This window comes from Tenrec ecaudatus, chromosome 6 (genome assembly GCF_050624435.1).
Source record: "Tenrec ecaudatus isolate mTenEca1 chromosome 6, mTenEca1.hap1, whole genome shotgun sequence".
In the NCBI taxonomy this organism is placed as follows: domain Eukaryota; kingdom Metazoa; phylum Chordata; class Mammalia; order Afrosoricida; family Tenrecidae; genus Tenrec; species Tenrec ecaudatus.
Genome location: NC_134535.1, coordinates 83,877,581 through 83,902,849, shown reverse-complemented (window position 1 = coordinate 83,902,849; position 25,269 = coordinate 83,877,581). Strand labels below are relative to the sequence as shown.

General features: G+C 43.7%; 1 protein-coding gene across 2 annotated transcripts in view; it reads right to left on the bottom strand.

Annotated features, from left to right (window-relative positions):
- The window catches only part of LIMA1 (LIM domain and actin binding 1), a 126,717-nt gene that overhangs the window by 26,560 nt on the left and 74,888 nt on the right, over positions 1-25,269 (bottom strand). For both annotated transcript variants that reach the window (XM_075551700.1, XM_075551701.1), the window contains exon 4: positions 14,183-14,647. In XM_075551700.1, the coding sequence (XP_075407815.1) occupies positions 14,183-14,647 (465 nt within the window). The remainder of the gene's footprint in view (positions 1-14,182; positions 14,648-25,269) is intronic.

Sequence of the window (25,269 nt, the reverse complement as noted above, 5' to 3'; positions counted from 1 at the left end):
CCGGGGGACGTGTCTCTGGAAATCAGTTATCCTGACTCCAGCTCTGAGGTGAGGCAACAGCTCTCAGGAGAAGGTGCCAGGTGGAGTGCTTGGCAAACCCACTCAAATGTTAACAACAGGATCCCACATGCCTTTAAGACAGGTTTTAGGATTTTCATTTGATAGCGGTGATGTGAGGTACAGGAGGAAGGAGGGGCTTCCCTCACATTTCCCAAGTTCAGAAAAGAGCACCAGGAGGAAGAAAAACAGGAATTCGGACTCGAAAAAACTCTGCAGTAACACACTGTGATCACATTCAAATTTTTACTCAAGAACACTTGAGGGAGCTTCAGTCCTTATATTAAAAGAAGGGAAAGAAGACAAGACACTTCAACTTTAAGACTTTCTGGAATTTCCTAAGGCTTGGCCTCACCCCATCCCACAAGTCCTCTTTCCTGTCAGCTGACTGTAACTCTCCTGTGAATACCCCTTAAGTATTCTCTGCAAATCTACAATACAAATGCACAAATCCAAGTACAGATACAGGTGTAAAATTTCTCTCTGTTTTAATCTTTAAAATATAAAGCTAGGTTCTAAACAGCCAAGTAATAAAATAGGCTTCCCCATCTGCTCCACTCCTATTTTCAAGAGCAAAATAGTTTTTGGAGCTGCTTGTCAGCACTTGAATTTACTGTAAGTTAAGACTAGTGCGGGGAGTGTCTTACTTCCTTGGGCCACTTCCTTTCCTTCAGTCTCCAGACTTTGACCTTTCCCCAGACTCTGCAGTTGTGATGGCCATGTGACTCAACCCCACGTGTGCAGAGTGAATTGCTTCACAGGGTTTACAAGGTGATGGTGACCCTTTGGAAGTGGGTCCACAGGCACTCGGGTGGGTACCGTGTGTGCCACATAGGGATCCTCTGATGCCACCAAAATCAAGGTGGGGAAAGAAAGGCTTTTAGGGGGAAGCAGGGCTTGATGAAATTAAACGTGGAGTCCCCCCAGAAAAGCAACACATAGAGGAAGAGCTGGCTGGGAGCTTCAGGTGCTGGGATATCTTCATATTTTTTGTATTTCTAAGCTTTCTACAAGATGATATCCACGACTCTTAAAATTAGGAAAAGGCAAAAAGGAGGAGAGTTAACACTTCATATCTATGAAGTTAACATAAATCAAAAATGACAAAACAAAAATGCTGACATGAAACAAACCCTGGAAAGACTCTGGGACTCAACCATGCCCTTATATTTCAAGACCGGTGCTATAAAACAAGACAGCCTTGGAAACAAGCTGAAAACACAGAAAAGCAATGCTGAATGATAGCATCTTTTGATCACTTAGGTGATAGAGGCAAAATTAACCAGGCAACCACATTCCTGCCAACTGCCTAGAGCACTTCTATTAGCGCCCTCCCCGCAAAATCTAATAATTGGGAATGATTAAATATGAAGTATCATTTCCATAAAAGAATAACTCCATGAGCTGGAGGATATGCAGGAAACGCTATAAAAAAGTAACAGTAAGTGTTTTGCTGTGGCTGTCGACTCCCAGTGTCCCTTAGTGCAATGGAACAAAGTATGGCTCCATCTTCACAATCATTGCTGTGTTTGAGTCGATCCATATCACTGAGAGTCTTCCTCTTTCTCACGGACTCTCAACTTTACCAACCATGATGTCCTTTTCCAGCGACTGGTCCCTTCTGATGACACGTCCAAAGAACAGCTCGCAAAGTCGCGCTACCTGTACGTCTACGGAGCGCCGCGGCTGGACTTCTTCCCGGGCAGATCTGTTCATTCCTGCCAGTTCATGGTACAGTCAACATGCATAAGAGGTCACGGAAAGCACCACGTCTTGGAGAGGCTCCCCTTAGCCCTAACGGTAACATCTTCACGTTCTAGCACATTAAAGAGGGCTCTTGCAACAGATGTGTCCATTGCAGTACATCATTAGCTTTCTGGACTTGTGTGGCCATGCGGGTTGATTGTGGATATAAGTAAAATTAAATATTTGACAACTTAAATATTTTCTATTTATCATGACAGCATGTATTGGGCCAGTTGTGAAGATTCTTGTTTATGTCAAGGTGTAATCTATACTGATGGCTATTGTCTTTGATCTTCAAAGTGCTATTAGCTTTCAGCAAGAAAGGCTGTGTCATCTGATAATTGCACGTCATTAATGAGCCTTCCTCCAATCCTGATGCCGGGTTCTTCTCCATAGAGTTCAGTGTCTCAGATTTCTTGCTCAGCACACAGCTTGAATAAGTATGCAAAAGGACACAACCCTGATTTTCAACCTACCTGTTGAAACAGCACCCTCAGCACAATTACTTACTCTAGAATTCCCACTCTGCATAATGTTATCCATGATTTATGATGTACACAAATGTCTATGCAGTCAATAAAACAAACATTTTTTTAAATTCTCTGCTCTTTCCCATAATCCAGCAGGCATCATGTCTTCTGTTAAATCCAGCTAGGCTTTCTGGCAGTTCACTGTCAATGGACTTGCTGAGACCATTTTAAAATTAATTTTGGATTATGTCACATCACCAAATGAAGGCCCAGAATGCTTTACTCCATCCACGTCAGTAGGATAGTCTCCACTTTGAGGAGGTAGAGTTCCCTAGTTATATCTTGAGTGCCATTCAACCTGAGAGTGGTGGCATAGTGGGCTACATATACACTGAGCTACTAGCCACCAAGTCAGTGGTTCAAACCCAGCAGCTGCTCCTCTGGAAAAAGAGGAGGCAGTCTTCCTGCTCCCATAAAGATGAACAATCTCGGAAATACAAAGAGTCGGTTCTACTCTGCTGTATAGAGTAGTTGTAACTCAGAATTGAGTTGGTGGCAGTGAGTTTGGTTTTTGGAAAGATCAGAACTTTTATGTGGTTGGTGACGGCTATTTCTTTGTTTACATGATGGCTTCTTTTCCTTCCAAGCTTCTTCTGAGTGTGTACATATTTTTTAAAGTGTGTGATTGTGCTATTGTTCAGCTGATTATTTAATGTACATGCTAAGAAAAACAAACCTCTCAAAACTACAGGCTTCTAGTGAAAGGGTTTTAGCATAAATCTCTTGCATTCGAATGCACTTCTTTATTCTCTTCACGGCTGTTTTCATCCAAGTGGAAGAAAATCTTGAATGTAGGAGGATCGAGAGACCATATCGCTAGGGAATCCATCTGCTGACATGCTCCACATTTTCTCATTTCTTTGGGTTTCAGAGTTAGATAAGGCCATCGCCAGTTGTTTTTAAGCAACAAAGTTATTATAATATCCATGAAAGTAGTGCTACATGGTAGAAAGCGTAGTATCCGATTCCAGTCCTTGTTCCATATTAATTAGTCACATGACATTGGGCATATCAGTCAACTTCTCTGACTTCAGCTGTTCCCATCTGTAAAATAGGGACTGCAATATCCCACCTAGTCCTTGGCTGCTAAACAAGAGGTCAGTGGTTCAAGCCTATCAGCTGTTTCATGAGAGAAAGGGGTGGAAGTCTGCTTCTGCAAGAACGACACGGCCCTGGAAACCCGACGGGGCAGTTGTCCGTTAGCTGACTTTGTGGATGGTGCAAAGGGCTAACATGCTCCGATGCTAACAGAAGATTGGGAGGCTCAAGTTCACCCAGCGGCCTCTTGAAAGAAATTTCTCACTCACCATAACTCATCACGGATTGAGAAGCCTACAGGAAATGACTCTTTAAAATATTCACCTGGATGCCTATTTCTGGTGTCTAATCCAGTAGTCACACCACTAGCAGGGGCCTGCCAGTCTCTGCGGTGAGCAGGAATGCCGCAGGGAGCCACGCCCAGGCTGCAATCTTTTAAAGAATCTTCTCCAGCGGAAGTACAACCCTGGGTTCCAACCACTGACCTTTCGATTTGCAAGCAAGTTCTTAAACACTAGGTTCCGAAGTATCCTTAAAGGACCCTTCATTTACCCTTACTGGGGGCACATGATGCCTTTCTAGACCCCCTGAAATAAAGAATAATCAATGCTGCTCTCTGACAATGTCGTGCCTGGCATTCGCTTTCAACCTGTTTTGTTGAACCAAAGCTAGAAACCACTAAACACTTAACAGTTCGTTGGCATGAACATAGCGGAGAAAACGGAATGGCTGCACTCTGCTTGGGGGGGGGGGGCTTCAAGGACAGCCATCATTCAAGGACAGCCATCATTGGAGTGACGAGCAGCTTGCAAGCTCAAAATCCTTTGCGTGGCACCCTTTACACCTGCTTCTCCTACTGCCTTACCACAAAACACAAGAACCACTCAGAGCAACTAATTATGAGCAAATAAAACTTACGTTATACCAGTATGTAGTCTTTATGAGAAATGTACCACCATAGAGAGGTCATTCAAAATAATACTGACAGGAATCTTATAATTTTTTTTTTATTATAGAAGAAGGGGTAATAAGCAAGCTATAAACTACGGCGCAAAGTTCATTTCAAGAAGACACAGAAGCCCCTCCCCCGAAAAGAATTTTTTCCAAAGGACGACATTGACTCTGCAGCTCTGGGAGATGGACATATTTGATCAGAGCACACGGGAGCAGATGAAGGGGCAGGAGGTGAGAGTGGAGCACAGCCTGGCCCACCAGGCCGTGATGATGATGTTCCTGAGTAGAGCAGCCAGTCCACAGAGAGAACAACATGGCTGGCCCCACTATGAGACATGATGCCCCTCAGTGACTAAGGGCGATACAGGGGACAGCACAGGAGACACAGTGTGGGAATTGCACCTGACCTGATCCCACCACACCGAGGCAAATCACTGGGGGAGTGCAGCGGAATAGCAAGGGAATGGAGTGGCAAGGTCCCCAGGGAATGCTGAAAGTGGACTTCGGGGCCAGGGCGTGGTGCCCCAACAGACTGGACTGGAAAACGCTCCTAAGGGCCAGCAAACGATCCCTGAACTAACTACAAGCTTTTCTCTTGTGAACTGTTATATTCTGTTCTTTGTCAGTGGTTTGTTTTTGTTGTTTTGTTGTCTGGTTGTATACTGTTGCTTTGTTTTCCTCTGTCTAGTTTTCGTGCATGTTAGTGACTCCACAGGTCTGTCTGAATAGGACAGGCTGGATGAACTATCTGGAGGAAAAACAACGGGACCGACAGTTTTGGGGGGACTTGGGGTGGGGGGGTAGGGGGGGTAAGGAAGTGGTGTTAACAAACCCAGGGACAAGGGAAAAACATGGGACCCCAAATGGCAGAGAAGTGGGAGTGGCAGGCCTGGTGGGAAATGATCAAGGGTAAGGTTGCTTAGAGAAGAGGTATACTCTAGCCCAGGTGGCGATGAAGCATGGTAGTAGGGCAGGAGGAAAGTCAAGGGAGATGGAGGAAAGAGCTAGGAGTCAAAGGGCATTCATGGACGTCTAGACAAAGACATGTACATGCAAATATATATAGGAGGATGGGGAAATAGATCTATGTGTCTATATTTATAGGTCAAGTATTAAGGTGGCGGAAGGACCTTGGGCCTCTACTCAAACACTCCCTCAATGCATGAATACCTTCTTTTATTAAATTGGAACTCTATGATGCTCACTCTCCCGACACAACGGCTGGAGCCAAAGTGTGTGAACAAGTAAATGTGGTGAAGAAAGCTGATGGTGCCCGGCTATCAAAAGAGATAGTGACTGGGGTCTTAAAGGCTTGAAGATAAACAAGCGGCCATCTAGCTCAGAAGCAACAAAGTCCACTTGGAAGAACACACCAGCCTGAGTGAGCGAGTGGTCCCAAAGGGATCAGTTACCAGGCATCAAAGAACAAAAAATCATATCATTGACTGCACACCTCCATGATAGGATCGCTGAAGACAAATGGGTGCATAAGCAAATGTGGTGAAGAAAGCTGATGGTGCCCGGCTATCAAAAGAGATAGTGTCTGGGGTCTTAAAGGCTTGAAGGTGAACAAGCGGCCATCTAGCTCAGAAGCAAATAAGCCCACATGGAAGAAGCACACCGGCCAGTGCGATCACGAGGTGCCCAAGGGACCAGGTATAAGGCATCATGCAAAAAAAAAAAAAAGATATAAGTGTGTGTATGTATGTGTATATATGTGTATATGTATATATGTATGTATATATATGTATATATATATCATATTAAATGAAGGGGGAAGTGCAGAGTGGAGACCCAAGGCCCAAGTGTTGACCAATGGAGATCCCCTCATAGAGGGGTTTAGGAGAGGAGATGGGTTAATTAGGGTGTGAGGTAGTATCGATGAAGAACACAGCTTTCCCCCGGATCCTGGATGCTTCCTCCCCCCAACTACCATGATCCGAATTCTACCTTGCAGGGCTGGATAGGACAGAGGCTGTACACTGGTGCATATGAGGGTTGGAGGTACAGGGAATCCAGGGTGGATGATACCTTCAGGACCAAGGGTGTGAGGGACGATGCTGGGAGAGTGGAGGGTGAGTGGGTTGGAAAGGGGGAACTGATTACAAGGATCCATATGTGACCTCTTCCCTGGGAGAGGGACAGCAGAGAAGGGGGGAAGGGAGACTCCGGATAGGGCAAGATATGACAAAACAACGATGTATAAATTACCAAGGGCATATGAGGGAGGGGGGAAGGGGGAGGGAGGAGGGGAAAAAAAAGAGGACCTGATGCAAGGGGCTTAAGTGGAGAGCAAATGCCTTGAGAATGATTGGGGCAGGGAATGTATGGATGTGCTTTATACAATTGATGTATGTATATGTATGGATTGTGGTAAGAGTTGTATGAGTCCCTTATAAAATGTAAAAGAAGAAAAGAGAAAAAAATGATTAGGGCAAAGACTGTACAGATGTGCTTTATACAATTGATGTATGTATATATATGAACTGTGAAAAGAATTGTATGAGCCCCAATAAATTGTTAAAATTAAAAAAAAAAAAAAAGAAGACACAGAAGGTTTAAAAATTCGTGGAAAAAATGGGGCTAAGAGTATTGGGATTTTTAGACAAACTTTTTGAAGCCTCTTTGCATATGAGGAGGGTATTAATGGAAAACAAAGAAATTCTTGTATGTATTTAACAATAATAATATGTAAAACTAGTTATCCACACTTAAAGCACCAGAGATGTTGTCTATCAGAGGCTATATAATGGGTCAGCCTGAGATTTATGATTCACCGATAAACAGATTAGATTAGAGATACTCCCTGAGACCAGTGTGGCTACTCTAAGACCACACAATGATAGTTATTTCCCCAAATGCCTTCCTCGGCATGTCCACCCCACCCTAAGTCATGACTTTAAAATGAAACAGAAGAACATGTAATTGAAACAAATTCTGAAAGTAAAGTACCTAGACGGACAAAAGGACAGAGTACAGGCAGAATGATCCTTAGAGGGAAGGCTGGCGAGACTTCAGCTCAATCTTTGGATGTGTTGTCAGGAGAGAGCAGACCTGGAGAGGATGCCATGCTCCTTAAGTGGAGGGGCAGTGAAAAGAGGAAGGCCCTGGAGGGGAAGAAACAGACACAGTGGCTGCAGCACTGGGCTCCAACGCAAGACCACCTGTGAGGACGGTGCCGGAGCAGGTGGTGTTTCGTTCTTTCACAGGGTCACTGTGAGCAGAACCCATTGGACAGCACCCATGAACATCCTAAGAGTTACAGTCTCCTCGGAACACAATTCTAAACAGTTTACATAAAGCACACTAACAGAATAGAGGAAAACATCTCATTAGGATAGCAGTAAGAAGATAAGATGTGCACTCACTACACAAAAGAGGGAAGATTAAAACGTTACAGAAACCGTTCACAACAATTTTGGGATTCTCTATGGATACCCACCTATCCTGCAAAAAGACACATACAAATTGTTTCGAGGCCAAATGTCTGATGAACAGGGATCAGACTTCCCCTTGCTTTAGTTCCTCCAGGGCTCACTTTCCCACATCAACACACACATACTGTTATACACCAGAATTATGTAAAAGTAAACAAAGTACCAAGTGTCACTTCCAGGAACTAATAAAGGAAAGCCACAAAAATGTTGGGCCTGTTTTGCTTTTAGCTTGACTTTCATACCAAGCAGTGCAGCTTCGTTGGTTTGAAGCTCCCCTTCCATGTAAGGGTCCGGGTGAAAGAGGGACAGAAGTTGAGGGACTCAGAGGGTGACGACAGGTCTAAGGGAAGAGACGCTGTGAAAAGTGAAAGGGGTGGGGGCACTTTCACTTTTTAATTTGGATACTTCTACTTTATCTGAATGTACAGTTTTACTTTATAAATGTAGAACAAGTTAAAACATAGCTAACTGGAAGCAGGAGAATATGCTCTGGGGAAGGGGACTTAGGGGAAGAAGCTTTAATCTTAAGTTTTAAAACATAGCTTTAATTCTATTCATCTATGGACAGACTTATTATCCCTTACCTTCTCATTACTACTGCCTATCCTTGGTTAAGAAGCCCTGGTGGAGCTGTGGGTTAGGAATTGGGCTACCGACTGCCAGGTTCAGCAGTTTAAACCCATCGACTGCTCCTCAGAGAAAGAGACCCTTCAAGCAGTGGTTCTCAACCTCCCTCATGCCACGACTGTCACACAGGTCCTCATGTGGTGGTGACCCCCCCCAACCATAACATTATTTTCGTTGCTACTTCTTAACTGTCATTTTGATACTGTTATGAATCGGGCGACCCAAAGGGGTCGCAACCCACAGGTTGAGAACCGCTGCTATAGAAGTTCCCAATTAAGAGAGTGTGGCTATGTTTCAGGAATAGGGATTTTTGGTGAGGAGGTATTCCCTCTTCCCTCTTTTATCTCACTCTAACTCCTCTCCCAGAAGGCGGCAAAACTGCATTGAAGAAGCAGCAGTCGACATCTGTATAAAAGCATCAATGGGTGGTACCACGTCCAGTTCTATTTCCTTCCATCACGCCTACTGTACCAAACCTGTCCCAAGGGCACACAAATAACTCAAGATGGCTTAAGGGCCAAAATGTCAAGCCAAGACCTATAAAGAACATTCATAAAAAAACAGGGACAAACTTAAGGGTCCTGAAACATGGCATAAACACACTATCAAACATAATGAAATATACACTTCAAGAGGCAAAATAAATGACCTTCTAACAATAAGACACGTGCATCAAAAGATTTCATTCAAAGAATAAAAAGAGAACCCACAGACCGTGGGAAAACACACAGAAAAGGGTATATGAGATAAGGGACTAATCTCTAAAATCTACAGAAAGTTGCCAACACCCCAACAGCAACAAAAAAAGGGTAATCCAGTTCAAAAATGGGCAGAGGACATGAATAGACAGCTTACCAAAGAAGACTTCTGGGTGACCAATAAATACACATGTTTACTAGTCATTCAAGAGATGTAAATCAAAATGATGAGATGCCATCTCTAACACTGACATTGATAGCAAAGGTTAAAACACACACTCATGCACAGAGAAAATACGGTATACACTCGAGTATAAACCAACCTGAATATCAGCCAAGGCACCTAATTTACCACAAAACTGCATTAAAAATGTGCTGAAAAACTCGGCATATACATGAGCATATACGGTAACAACTGCGGGAGAGAGTCTGGAGAGATTGGAACCCTCATACACTGCTGTCGCGATCATACAACTATACAACTACTGTAGAAAATGGTATAGAGCTTCCTCAAAGAAGTGGGGCTAGAAATACCAATCCTTCCACTGGGTATAAACCCTAAAGAGAGCAAAGCACGAGCAGACATATGCCATCTGTGTCCATCACATCCCATTCACAGCAGAAAACAAGGGGAACAACCCAAATATCCACCAGCAGGAGAATGGATAAATCAACTTTGGTCCATACACACAATGCACAGCTACGTACTGGTCAAGAATGATGATGAAACTGTGAAAACACATCCTGACACGGATAGACATTATGCTAGTGAAGTCAGTGAATTACAAAAGGACAAATATTGTGCGAGACGACCGTTAAAAAAGGAGATCAAGGTTTTCATACCAAAAGGAACAGACTTTGATGATCATCAAGGGTGGGAGGGAAAGGAAGGACAGACAGACAGGTGCCCTAATTTCACCTATATTAAAGTGAAAGAGAACTTCCTTTGAAGGGGAGAAGGGGGGAAAGGGTAGGGGCAGGGAAAACTATTAAGAGGTGTACTATATGCTGTTTAAATGGTTGAATACAAAAATGATGATCTGAAATCTAAACACTACTTAAATCACAATGAAAAGGTTTTTGAAAAACAAAAACAAAAAAACCTTTTAATAAATTTGACTAAGGAAAGGACCGTATTGAATTGGCCATGAAGGCAGAGACACACCATTCAGCTCTTTGGACTCTGCTCCCATCCTAGGATTTCGGTGGAATAAGTAAATTATGAAACAGACAAATAACAGGTTTAAGGAGTCTGTCACACACTTTCTGGTAACTCCTGGGGATGAAAGAGATCATTCTTGAATAACCTCATCCTGGCTTCTAATATTAAGATAATAATTGATTAGTTATTAGTAGTTGGCCAGCTTTCTCCATCTCCCAACACATATATGCCTAGCAGAAGGCATTGTTAGTAAATCAAACACAAGAAGCTAGGGCTGCTGCTAAGGGAGAAAATGAGGCTTTTGACTCCCAAGAAGGGTTCCAGCCACAGGGCAGTTCGGCCTTGCCCAAGAGGGTAACTGAGGAGACTCAATGGCATATGGCTGGTGCTTTGCTTTTCTTTTGTGAAGGGCTGGCAAAGCCCATCCAGTATGTGTCACGCAGGCGTTTCTTTTTCCTAGTAAATGATTACAGGTTACATTAATCCATCCACTATTCATTTGCCCCTAGGAATTAGCGCCATCACGTTCAATTAAACTATCTGACCTAAATAACTTTTCCATTCTTCAAAGGTATTGAGAGAGGAACATCCTTTAAGTAACTCTCATTATTTCTAAATTACTCGAGTTTTAAGCGTCCTTTTTCTTTTTACTTAAATAGGGACCAGGAGCCAAGTCACCATGCTGGCCACTGGAAAATAAAAGCATCTGTACTTGGAAAGAAATGATAGGCGGGAGACTGGACAAATCCAGGTACAACTACTAAGGAAGTGTAAGTGCCCAAAGAAAAGTCAAAAGAAAGTTCTACAATAAAGGAGCGATGAATTTGATTCCATGGGAGAAAACCAAAGTAAGGTTTCCTAGTCCTGGTAGAGTATAAGAGATGAGTAAGATTTCAACAGGCAAGTACAGAACAACAAGAGACGGCATGAAATTTAGTGAATGAGGAGTAGCCCAGAATTTGAGCATAAAGTTGGCGACCAGACGGGAAAGGCAGGTTGGGTACAGATTGTGAAAAACTTTAATAAAGATCATTTTTGAGGCATAAAAAGTTTTTAATTACCTTCTGATGGAGTAACATCAACTACACTCTGATTAGATGGGAAGAGAAAAATGAGGAGTCAATGGCCGAGGCTGTAGCAAGGCCATGGGTAAATGTGTGGTAACCTGGAATTCGATGCGGGCTTGGAAAGAAGGAGCCACACTTGGGAATGGCTATAAGGCACACACGCTTAGAGGAGTTGGTTCGTAAGGGATTGATTAGGGAATGAGATGATAAGAGAGAAGAACAGCTTGTAAGATATGTAGACCAGGAAAACTAAGAAAACAGAGCCAAGGGACACCAGGGGTAGAACAGGGTTGGGGTGGAAATACACATGATTCTTTTCAGTCCCTTGAAGTCTGAGTGCCTGGGGGGCAGTCACAAAGTGGGGTCCTGTAGGCATTTAGACCTATGGGAAGGAATCTTGGGCAGGAGTTCAGAATTCTATCTTTGGGGTTCATCTCTTGGAGTCATGGTTACAGAGACTACACACGGTGAGGGAAATAGATTGGAGAGAAAGAGATCCTCAGAAAGAGAAGGGCAAGTGCAGAAGCCATCTCAGACAAAAGGGAACAGAACCAAACCAGTCCACTTTGCCTCCTGTAAGCAGTACAGATACGTGGATTAAGGAGGACGGACCACATAACCGTATATTTTGATTCTCTCCGTGGTCCCTGACTCTTGGGGGCTACTTAGTTGAGAGTCAGTCCAGCTCTTGCACATTCCATTATGGAACCACAGAGTCACCCCATTTGCACCCAATGTAGCGATTTTTGAAGCAACCCAACAGCAGTGGATTTGGTTTATCTGTATTTCTCCTACTGACGTACGAGCCTTCCAGCTCTGAAGTAAGTACACCTCCTTAGGTGGACACTCAAGCTCCAACCATATTTCTCAGAGTTACGAATATGTAACTTCCTGCCTCAAGCCTTGTCCCTATAAAAGCTGAAATTATGTTGCCATAATCGAGTGTCAAACTAACTCATTAACCTAAGGTAGACAGAATGTTCAAAAACTGCTTTATTGAGATACTGGACAAGACCTGTTTCCAACATGAACAATGTTTATTCAGCAACAGTTATCAAACCAAGAGTAGCTCTGCTTGACACTCCTCAGTCGTTCATTAAGTGACACATGACTATCTAAGGAAGTAAAAAGGACACCCCCAAACTGGAAAATCCCTGGTCACCCCTAGGACCCTGCTCTCTGTCCATACCTTTCACACTCAGCTGCCCAGTGACAGGAGAAAGCTATTCAGATCTTTTTTTTTTCCGCCACTGAAATTTTCCTCCACTCTGACAAGGCATAGAGATAGGCTTGTTCTGACCCATCTCTCAGCAGACATTTAGGAGAAAAGAGCTTCTCACCAGATCCTCACACATAATCAGCATTTTTGTTCCCAGTCATTTCCTACCTTAGGCCAGTTTCAACACGCACTAGCCTTGGGCACTGAATCCACATTGTGTGTGCTGGCCTGACATCAGCGGGCCTGCCCCTAACAAGGTCTTTGAGAAGGAGACTTACAATGGTGCTTTGAGTCACAAGAAAGCCCCTTCCTCTCTATTTAGGACTTTGGACATTTTTCCCCTCCTTCCATTTAAAATTCTTTTTCCCCATTACAAAAAAATTAAAAATGTAGAATGGCTACAAAGGGGAAATAGGCAGGCCTGGAAGACTGAAAATGAACAAGGACGAGAGTTTAAGTCATCGGACTCTTTTTAGCCAATTGGTTTTGGTTGAAATACAAAGCTGAAACTCAAGCGCAAGCCAAGGTTCTAGCTTTGCAAGGTTTGAAAAATATCCTTCCTAGCCTTCCTACTCCCTCAAACAGATGATCCTCAAACAATCCAGAAACTTTTTTTCCAGGCAGGAAACAAAGCCCGAGAGTTACAGGAAGGGATTTAACTCAGTCACACCTAACACCACTGAGGCCTCCAGGCTGAGCTGCTGCCTGATTTTTATCTGAGAAAGAATGTTGGACTCTTCACAAATGTAGGGATTTGAGTTAAATAATTCGATTCCTCACCCCCGCCCCCCAAAAAATCCCATCTAGCTGGCACCCAGAGGAATTGATGGCTTTGCCCTCTGTCAGATCTGCTTATTTCACTGTAATGACTGCTGCTAACAAACCATCCCGTGTACAAAGCCAGATATGTAGGAAAGTATGAGAAAACTGGAAAAATTTACCAGCTCTGCTGCCTCTGGATTGTGTTCTAAGTCACCAGCATATGTAACTCATTTTCTAGCTAAGTAATTCCCCCTGGGGACCCTGTCTGCAATCCACATGAAGGATCGAATTTCATTAGCAGTTGCAGGAAAATGCAACCCTGACTATTTGCAAGTCAAAACTCCTGAAGGCCAAGGCTGGTCTGGCTATCTTCATTGATTGTTCCTGGGAGAGGATTTTGGCTGATAGAAAACATTTGTTGGAAGGCACAGAGGAGGGGGTGGAGAAGAGAGGGGATTCAGCTAGCAAGGAGACAACTAAGCCTCAGTCTTAGGTTAAACTCTAGCCCTCGAGCTGCAGCTGTGTCCGCAGGGAGAGGGATTCAAACCCCCCCCACCCCCCAAGTTACACACGACAAAGACACAGGAAGACAAATGAAATGGGCAAGCGTACAAAAACACAAAGCCCAACTCAGCACGTTTCTACACCTCAACCAGAGCCCCAGTGTAAACTTAACGAGGAACTGGGGGGTGGCTGGCTCTCAAGTCCCAGTATTTGTGTACATAATCCATTTATGAGTTATCATTAGTTCATCTAACCCGAATCAAAAAAGACAGACCACGTTTTCATCTACCCTCGAAACGGCCCAGCGGGGCGGGGGTGGCTGCTTCGGTTCGGAACGTGGCTCGGCTCTGGAAACTCGGTTCGAAGCCTGCATGCCCTTACCTTGGCCGGCGTGGGTTCGCCTTTCTCGAACATCATCTTCAGCCTGGTCAGCGGGACGTTGTATTTCTCTATTTTGCCGGCCGAGTCGGTGTGCTCACTGCCTTCGGGTTTCCGGACTTCATGCCTGGACTCTCCCAGACAATTTTCCATTTTTTCACGGTCTGGGGAGTGGTCGTGAAGATCCTCCCCGGGCTCGGGGCGGGGGTGCCGGCACTGCGCGGGGGCTTCGGGAGGCGAGCCGGACCTCGCTCGGCTGCGGCCGCCTTCCCCGGGGTCCGCGGCAGCTGCAGGCGCTGGGTTGCTGGCCACTGGGGCGGGAGGAGGGTGCGCTCGGGTCCCGCTCTCGGCGCGGCTGCTGCGCTGCGTCTCTGGGTGGGACTGGGCTGCCAGCGCAGGACGCTCCCACTTCTTCTTCAGCACCGTCAGGGTGCCCCTCCGAAAGTGCTGGGGGAGACTTTCGGTGTTCTAGAAGGAGGAGAAATAAGTGCCAGTTAGAACTTGCCTGTTGAAACCTTCAAGCATGCTCTTCTTTGTAAAATGAAAGTCAAAACTCGGGGAGGGGGCGGGCCGCGGGCTTGCCGTTCCAGACAGCTGTGAACAGTTAGAGGCCGGCTGCAGGCAGAAGCATCCACCCTGGGAGGCAGAGGGGAAGGGAGAAAAAGTAAGGAGCCGAAGCAGGAAGTGAGAGAGCAGGATAGCCTTATAAGGGCAAACTGAGAAGGCGCGTACAGATCTAACGATGGTTACATAGGGGCCCGGGGAATTTTATCTAGAGGGAATTCTATCCAGAGGGAACTGGGAATACACTAGGGGTACGGCACACCAGCAGGCACTTTCAACGCTGTGGACGACCTTGAACAAAAGTTCATCATTTCATGTCACAGAACATGTGGTGAATCCTGCTGGTTTTCTTTCTCTTTTAAATAAGGCACGACTCAGTAAAGCTCAAACTACCCAGTATCAGTCGTTATCGATGAAGACATTCAAGACTGAAATATTACTCGAAGAAGTGTAAGGCATCAAACCATTACAGGGATTTGCATAAGTGAAACGTATCCATATTTGGGGTTATGTATATGTATAAAAACAGTCCATTTTATTTAAAAAACAAGATTCTAATCTCCTCTTCCCCTGGCACTTCTCTACATATTTGTCTGTAGCTTCTCAAAAAATTCACTATTTTACAGATCCTTTAGCAGATGGGGCTTTCTATTCCCATAAAGAGTTACCGTCTCAGAAACCCACAGGGTCAGTTCTATCCTACAGGATCACTGTGAGTCAGCATCGACTCCAGGGCAGTGCGTTTGGAGTTTGGTTTTGGTTGCACTTAAATATCCAGTTAACATCTGGAAAAAAACACAAAAACCCATTGGGCTGAATGATGGGCACACATCTATAAACACACTTTCACCTGGGTACAAAGGGAATGCATGCAATGACAGCACATAAGGAATAGAAAACAACCTGAAACATTCTCTGTTGTTTCAGAAGCCGAGGAAATTTGCTTGGGGAAATAAAACAAAACGTCCTGTACTTTGATATACCCCTTCTGAGAAACCTAAGTAGTCCTAGCTTCCCAACAAGCCACAAGCTCCCACACCACCTCCACTCCCATTGTCTGCTAACTTCTGGCCCAGTCACCAAAGCAAGGAGAAACAACCTGGGACTGAAAGACTCCTGGGAACTAAGCAAGATTAGCAGCTATGCTGGGAATTAGTCCCTCACCCTATTCTTCTTCGGAATATGCTCGGAAAGCCACTTCCATCAAGAAGCACGGGGGCTTGGGGAGAAAAAGGAAGTTAGGAAGAACAACTCCTAGATGTTTGTGTTTAAAACTTGGGTGACATGACTCCCTGGGGAGGCGATATGTGTGTACAGATCACTGGTGTAGGAAGCAGAGCAGCTTCTGGGCGGAAAGGAGAGAAACGAAAAGCAGCTCTGTCAACTGGTGCCCCTTAACCGGCTTGCCTCCGTATTACTTCAGACCACACAGTGCATGAGTCACCTGCATTGCTAACTTCACCTGCCCTGCCCTGCCCTGTCCATATAGAAGCTCAGAGAATCAAAGGGGGTCTGCAGGGGCCTGTCCCAATCCCAACTACGTGGACAACCCCCACACCCCTCCCAGAAAAGTGCACTACAGAGGACAGCACTGAAGTTACAGCTCAGGGAGAGGAGCGCGTCTGATCAGAACACACAGGAGCAAACAAAGAGGGAAGGAGAGAGAGTGGAACGCATCCTGGCCCACCAAGCCCGATGATGGCAACAAATGTGCAAATGTGCTTGACGCAATGTATGTATGGATTGTGATAAGAGCTGTATGAGCCCCCAATAAAAAATTTTTTTTTAATTTAAAAAAAGAATCAAAGGGGCCTTTTGCCTGGGTAACTGAGTATGATTTTCTTCAGATTCAGATCATATGATCAAAGGATACTTCACTGACATGGAAAGATACTCATACTATTGAGTGAACAGAACAAATTATAAAGCAGCAAGATCCCTGTGTCAGTTATATATAATCTCCTGTCAACTTGCGAAAGGGTAGAGTCTAGCCTGTCAATCATCTTGCAGTTTGATGACCTCATTTGGGAGTTGCAAACAGAGATAAATAGCCCACGCATTTTCTGCTTTATATTGCTGACAATACACATAGAGCTATGCCAGAGCCCTGGAGCTGGAGGAGCCACATGGAGAGCCACGCCAGCACTCAGATGCTTCCACCATCACTGGATCCACAAGACTTTCCACCCACTGGCCTGTGATCTTCCTGCATTTGGCATCATTGCATAACTGTGTGAGTCTAAAGAGGAATTTATGGACTAGTATCAACATATGGGGTCATATCGGACTTATGGACTTGATCTGGACTGGGCTGGGATGTTTTCTGAATGTATAATTGCTCTTTGATATAAAGTTCTCCCTTACACGAGTATCCATGAATTTGTTTCTCTAGTCTACCCAGACTAAAACAATCCCATTTTATCATACATACATATAAATGAAGTTGATGTCTTTTTCCTCTTAGCAACTTCTGCAGTCTGAAATCATTTGAACATGCGGTCGAGATGCACTGACAATTACTGACAACTGGAAAGCAAAAGTTGGAAGCAAAGAGGAAAGTTGGTCCCAGTGAAAGAAATGGTGGCGATCACCTGGTGGATTACACAGAAATTAAGTGGACTACATCTGTGGAAAGAGGTGACGGAGAAGGTCAATATTATCAGCCAAATAATGCCAGGGGCATTGGTGAACAGTGGTGGAAATGGACAGAATACTAACCGAGAGGCTTCAAGCACCAGGGCTTCCAACAGATTTGAACTAGCTTAATTTTTTTACATTTGGGGGATCTGGAATGATAACTTGTGGGATACAAAGAGGCTGTTCCCCAGGTTCTCTCCCCCAAATATATATGTCAGACCTAGGATACTACTTGCAACTAATGGCAAATGATTGTCAAGTTATCTCGCTGAGACACCAGCCATCCAGAGCAAGCAGACCTATTGTCTGTCCCACCATAGGTGAGGCTTACTCCCTAATGTTAGGGACAATGGATTGCTTTCCTTGAAGGGCTCAGAATAAATCAGGTCTCCAGCTCAAGGACAATCAAGGTTAGGCCGCCATCATGAATCAAGGATCCACCCATCTTGTCACATGCATACCCTTAATTCCTCCTCTTCCTGTAGCTTGCACACCCCTAGATCGGCCCCCTCCCATTATTGTATTACCTATAGTACAACACCTTCCTGTGACGTATGTTTTTACCTGTAATCAGGGGGCTTGCATGGTCCCAAAAGTTATATAAACCTTGGTTAGAAATAAATCGCTCTCTCTTCTCCCTTCTCTTCTGCCCACACTATGTGCAGACATGGCTGTGAGATCATAGCCATCCAGGAGGTGAGCATGCTACCATGAAATGTATCTGACTCCTTTATTCTTTCTCCTATCTCTCTTATTATCTATGACTTTGCTATAATCTTTATATATTTTAACAGTACAATTTCACTTACAGAACCTGTGATGGTGTGAGGGTCTAGGTTCCTCCACAATAACTGGTACAGGAAAATTATAGGTCAAGGCCTTAGAATGAGAGATGCAGAAGAGATGCAGGGAAACCTTTCAGGAGTCTGATTTCTGAGACTGAATTATTGGCAGGACTATGGATAGTGATACATTTAAAGCAGGGTAGCTGGGAAGGATTAAAAAAAATCAAGAATAAAAAAGGAACCTAGAAATTGTATACCCAGCCAAGCTAATATTAAAACATAATAGACATTTTAAAAAAATACATGATTTAAAAAAATTGTTTTATTAGGGGCTCATACAACTCTTATTATAATCCATACATACATCAATTGTGTAAAGCACATTTGTACATTCATTCCTCATCATTCTCAAAACATTTGCTCTCCACCTAAGCCCCTGGCATCAGCTTCTCATTTTTTTCTGTTTCTCCCTCCCTCATAAACCCTGGATAATTTATAAATTATTATTTTGTCAGATCTTGTCCTGTCTGACGTCTCCCTTCACCTACTTTTCTGTTGTCCGTCCCCCAGGGAGGAGGTCACATGTAGATCCTTATAATTGGTTCCCTGACTGCCCCCTTTTTTAAAACTCATTTTATTGGGGGCTCATACTATTCTTATCACAATCCATCCATCCATCCATTGTGTCAAGCCCATTTGTACATTTGTTGCCATCATCATTCTCAAAACATTTGCCTTCTACCTGAGCCCTTAATATCGGCTCCTCCTTTTCCCCCTCCCTCCCCACGTCCCCCCAATAGACACTTTTAAACATGCAGAAAACGATCTGATGACAAGAGATTTGGTTGCTATGCAATAAATATGCTGCCCTTGTTTTCTAAGGGGAAGATTAAGTTTCTAGCAGCGTTTCACACTGGCAGCTTTTCTCTTTGTGGTTATTGCCGGAGTTCACCAAAGTCTTCAAAATTCAAGTCTGTTACAGTTTTGCTTCCTCAGCTATACTGAATTGGGAGGAAACAGTTCAAAGCCCTGGTTTCAAGAAACATATGCAATGCTGGAAGAGATCCCTCACCTAAACAAAGCAATATGGAAGGCAGCTAATTGTGTGGAAGAGTGGAAGAGATCCCTATAGGTACCCATTCCAAACAAGGTGACCCAACAGAATGCAGGAATGATCAAACAGTGTACAATTAACATATGGCTGAAAATGACTCAAAACCAATTGCACCAATTCTCTTAAAGAGAACTGCCAGAAATCCAGGCCAAATGCAGAAGAGAGTGGAACGAGGGCTATCATTACTTTGTGTCAGGCAAGCCCTGTCTAAAAGAGGAGACTAGAAGAGAGGTGTTTATCTGTGTTTTGTTGGCTATGTAAAGACCCTCAACTATGTGGACCATGGCAAATTAAGAAATAACAAACATCATTTGTTAAGTATGCCCATGTGGAATCTGTACATAGACTAAGAGGCAATAGATGGAACAAAACAAGGAGATACCTCCTGTTGAAAATCATCAGGAAACATATGCAACAGGGTTGTAGCTTTCATGACACTTATTGAGTCTGTCTGCTGAGCAAGTACTTCAAGAAGCTAGACTAGATGAAGAAGAATGTGGGCTGGAGAAAGAGTCCTTATGACCTGCAATGGGCAGATGATACAACCTTGATTGCTGACAGTGAAGAAGACCTAGTGAAGAGGTCTTAAAGCATTTACTGATGAACATCAAGGAAATCCTCACAACTGGACCAGTAAACAGCATCATGGAGAAAAGATTAAAGTCATCAGGGATTTTATTTTACTTGTATCCAGGATCAATACCCATGGAAGCAGCATTCAAGAAATCAACAATGTACGTACTGGGAAAATCTGCAGCAAGAGACCTCTTTAAAGAGTTGGAAAGCTAAGAGATGTCACCTTTCAGACTAAGCCAGGGTCCTTTCAGTTGTCTCTTACCCATGCGAAGTGGGACATTGCATAAGGAAGAACAAAGAACTGGTGCATATGAACAAATCTGTCTGGGAAGCAGTCCAGCCAGAATGCTCCTTAGAAGAATGGGAATTCCAGAAGTGAGGGTGGCAAGACTCTGACATACTTTGGACAACTTACCAGGAGGGACCAGTCCCTGGAGAAAGACATCATGATTAGTAAAGAAGAGGGTGTGTGAAAGGAAGGAAGACCCTCAGCAGGATGGAAGGACAGTGACTGCCACATTTATGAGGATGGCATGGGGCAGGGCAGCATTTCTTCGACTGTATACAGATAAATTCACTATGAGTTGCACCAACTTGACTGCACCTAAGAGCAACAACATATTATAAGAACAGAAAAATAGTCTGAAAGAGCAGATATATCAGGATATTAATGGCTTATGTTTGTGTGATGGGTGCTTATATTATTTTTCTTTTTTTGGGCTTTTCTACTTAAAAATCTTTTTTTCTAGGAAGTGTACAAATGCTATATAATATAAATGAATACAAAAGTAAATGCACATCATCTTTGTATCACAAAATGATTCCAAAGAATATTAAATTAAAAAAATTACTATGAACAGCTGGGAATTTTTTGCTTCACTCAGAAGAGATGGGAGCCTGTGTGCTGGAGTACCAGCCACGGTCCAAACAAGGGGTTAAATAGACAGCATGTCTTAGGAGTCTCCGACTAAAAGGAACTCTTAAGCATAGTATTAGGGAAAAGACACGGCGATGGGCAGGGCTATGGGGCATTGAAAGCTCAACTACCTTAAATCACTCCTGGCAGTCTATTCAATTTGGATAGTGCCACTTGTCCAATTTGTTAAGATATCAGACAAGCAAAGCAGTGGTTATGGTCTCTCTGCACACCAATAAGAACCAAGAAGGCACAGACAGAGGCAATAGCTGAAGGCAGTTTGGGCAGCACACTGAACAAAGCCTGGGTTATCTATGGATTACAGACCACTTTTATTTTCTTCTTTTTCTTCATCTGGATTTCCTACAAGAAAGATGTATTGTTTATACGATCCAATTCCATCAGCCAAGTGACCTCAGGCAACTGAATGTGGGGGGGAACTATCAGGCAAGGCTATTGTGTCAAATAGATGAGACTTAATCAATAAAGCATATATCGTGTAGTGTCTGAGAGACAAACACCCAATCAGTAGGGGTGTTTATTATTAAACGGCTTTCCCTGCTCCTCCAGCCACGTGTCACAATGGTGGTGAATTAATGTACCAAGCAAGTCACTTTGCAAATTCTGAACTCAGGCTACAGTCTTTTACTGCCTCACCATGCTGTGCCAAGCTGGTGGGGGAAGATGGGGACAAAGTACGGTACAATTCTGATGGATAACGTTTGTACCAAAGTTTTTTTTGTTTTTGGCTTTACTCCCACTCCCCAGTCTTGTACCAAGGTTTTAACTTCTTCTTAAGAATTTTCCAAGAAAATGTTCTGAGAATGATGATGGCAACAAATGTACAAATGTGCTGGACACAATGGATGGATGGATTGTGATAAGAATTGTATGAGACCCCAATAAAATGATTTTTAAAAGAAAAGAAAAAAATAATTTTCCTAGAGTAAAGTAGTAAGAAGACAGCTTCAAGAGCCACTTTGGTTGTTACCCTCTCCTACAGCCTCCTTTCTCAGAGTGAGCCCAACACCCACCAAGGCTGAGAATGGTGGCAGATGTCTCCTCTGGACTCTAATGGCTCCCTGCATCCAGAAGAGGCGCACCTGGGAAACCCAATACAATGTCCAGCAGGAGCATTTGCTTTTATCTTTTTAAAACCTTTCATTGTCTATTGGGTGAAGGTTTACAGAGCAGATCATCAGTTTTACACTCAACAATTCCTAAACAGTGTGTTTCATTTCCCTCCTTCCAATCCCACTGTAACACCGATCACCCCACCTCCTACCTTTCTGTTTTACTCCTCTCTTTTTCCTAACCCTGCTGATCTTTGTCCTTGGGTAACACGCTGCCCTTTTGATCTCAACTGATTGATTATTCTAAGGTGTGTCACCTCACTAGTGTTATGATTCCCCTTATAGAGCTTATCCTTTAGTGCACCAGTTCTCAACCTGTGGGTCGAGACCCCTTTGGTGGTCAAACAACCCTTTCACAGGAGTCACTGATTGATTCATAACAGTAGCAAAATTACAGTGATGAAGAAGCAATGAAAATATTGGTATGGTTGGGGGGTCACCACAACACGAGGAACTGTATGAAAGGGTCTCAGCAATAGGAAGGTTGAGAACCACTGCTTTAATGGACAACTGAGCCACAGGTGGGAATTCAGTTCCAGACCAAAGGCTATAGTCTTCAGTTTCTCATCAGTCTCTATTCAGCTAGTAAGCCCTGTAGGGCACTTGGAATTGAAAGGAGTCCCAGCGCTGTAACTACGGACACATCCTTTCCCCCTCTAGGCCTCCGTGGTATCATCTGTAGAGCGAAGAGGCTGAGCTGAATGAACTTTAATATTGAAATCATGGGGAAATTATCTTTTTAAAAAATCATTTTATAGGGGGCCCATACAAATTTTATCACAATTCATACATACCCCCATTGTGTCAAGCATATTTGTCCATTTGTTGTCATCATCATTTTTAAAACATTTTCTTTCTACTTGAGCCCTTGATATCAGCTAAAGTAAGCTATTTAAAAAAATACTTTTATCGGGGGCTCTTACATCTCTTATCACAATCCATACATTCCTCCGTGTCAGGCACATTTGCCGCCATCATCATTTTCAAAGCACTCTCTTGAGCCCCCGATATCAGCTCCCCATTTTGGGAAATCATCTTAAAAGCAGGGGGATGTTTGGTGGGACACAGCAGCGGGGTTGGGTGGGACGTGTGGGGGAGGGGGAGAGGGGAGTGCTGAATAGACAGCCTCTGAGGAAGGGAAGGGGCTCTGGGAGCAGAGTAGTTACTCACTGGGCTCCTAAGGGCAAGGTCTGAAGTTCAACCCTCAGCCATTCGGAGGCTGAGTGGAGGAGGAGAGAAGCCCCTAAGATGAAGGCGTCTTAGACAAGTGGCACCCATCCTTCTGGAGGTGCATACACACGTGGTGTACACTGAGTCTAAGGCTGACGGCCATTGATGGCCTGTGTCCCTCTGGTGCAGGTGGAAGATGGCGGAGGGAAAAGGAGGAGGAGATTTCCAAGAGTCCAGGCTATCTAGTAATCAGCATTTCCCATATTTGCTAAAGAAGTAAATATACCTACTCGCTCCCATTGTTCATGCTAAAATGTAGGTCTTTTAGAAGTCACTTCTATAACTCTATGTGGACATTTCCCTCTGTTCCACAGAAGGAAACAATTTAGACCAGTCTAGTAGATCTTAAAAGTAATACCACCACAACCCCACCTAAAAAAAAAAAGGAACCCTCTCTAATTATTGGGAAAACGTGAAATCCAAATAAAGCGTGTAAAGCATATCATGAGAGCATTGCACCAGTGTTAAATTTTCAGTTTGGGTAAATGTAACCACAGTTATGTATGATGCTTACACGAGGGGAAAATAGATAAAAAGTATATGGGAACTCTCTACGGAATTATCTTTGCAACTTTAATACAGATCCCCAAAGCAGTCAAGATAAAGAGTTTGGGAAGAGAAGACGTAATCCTCCCTCAACTTTGTGTCTCCCTCTACCTACCTCTGTTACTCTATTTGACTGTTAAGTGCCTTGAACACACAGTCTGTAGCTGCTATTTTCATTTGATTATTTTCCATTCACTTTTCAATCCTACGACCAATGCACTTCTGAAAAAGCTCCAATAAAGATAACTGATTAGCTCTCAAAATGTCTGTTTTCCTATTAATTTAACAAAAGTAACAAAAGCTTACTGGGGAAACAAAAGCTAGGATGACAATATAATCCAGCAACTCCACTCCTAGGTATATATCCAAACTAGTTGAAAGCTGAGCCTCAGAGACTCTTATATCGATGTTCAGGGTAGCACCACTCATGATCTCCAGTAAGTGGGTAAAACCTAAACACCATCCACAGATGGAGAAGCAAAATGTGATGCCTGTACACACAGTGCAAACGCAGAAAAAAGCATGCAACTCAGCCAGTAGGAGAAACAAAGCCTTGACACATGCTACCATGTGGATGCCGCTCGAAGACACAGTGTTGAGTAAAGTCAATCACAAAGAGATACTGTATGGCTTCATTTAATAAAAGTAAGGTTGTACAGATGATTAGCTTATTATCATTGCCTTCAATAAATTCCATGCCTATTATAAAAAGCTGAATTGGTAAAGATTGTGGGATACTTTTTAAGAGTAGCTGTTGAATCCCGGAGAGATGATCCCTTCAGGACCTATGCTGAGAGTGGCAATACCAGGAGGGTGGAGAGAAGGTGGGGTGGAAAGGGGGAACCAATTACAAGGATCTACATGTGACCTCCACCCTGGGGAACGGACAACAGAAAATTGGGTGAAGGGAGATGTCAGACAGTATAAGATATGACAACATAATAATTTATAAATTATCAAGGGTTCATGAGGGAGTGGGGACCGGGGAGGGAGGGAGAAAATGAAGAGTTGATGTCAAGGGTTTAAGTGGAGAGCAAATGTTTTGAGAATGATGAGGGTAAAGAATGTACAAATGTGCTTTATATAAATGATGTATGTGTAGATTGTGATAAGAGTTGTATGAGCCTCCAATAAAATGATTAAAAAAAAGAGTAGCTATTGCGACAAAAATTTATGTTCAATCAACACCTTCATGAGTTTTGTTCCTTGGTTCAGAGGTTTAAGATTCCAGTTTATGGGGAAATCTCAGGTAGTTGCCTAATAGTGCTTTTAGGGCGTTTGTTCCACGTCCTCCTCCATTGCATAGTGCTTGGGTTCCTACAAGCTTGTAAAAGTTCTCCCAAGGTGCAGCTGATCTCGATTAGCCTGGAGCAACAGAGGAAGAAGAGTCAGGACTAGGAGGAAGAGTCCTGTTGGCACAGTCAAGTAAGTGTTGGACTGCCAGCTTCAAGATTTGTGGTTCAAACCCGCCACCAGCAACTCCGCAGGAAAGAGCTTGAGGCTATCTGCTCCCTTCAAGATTTATGCTCTTGAGTGGCTGCCCCGGGCTGTGGCAGTGGGGTTGTTGAGGGGAACCCATGGCTTGGTGA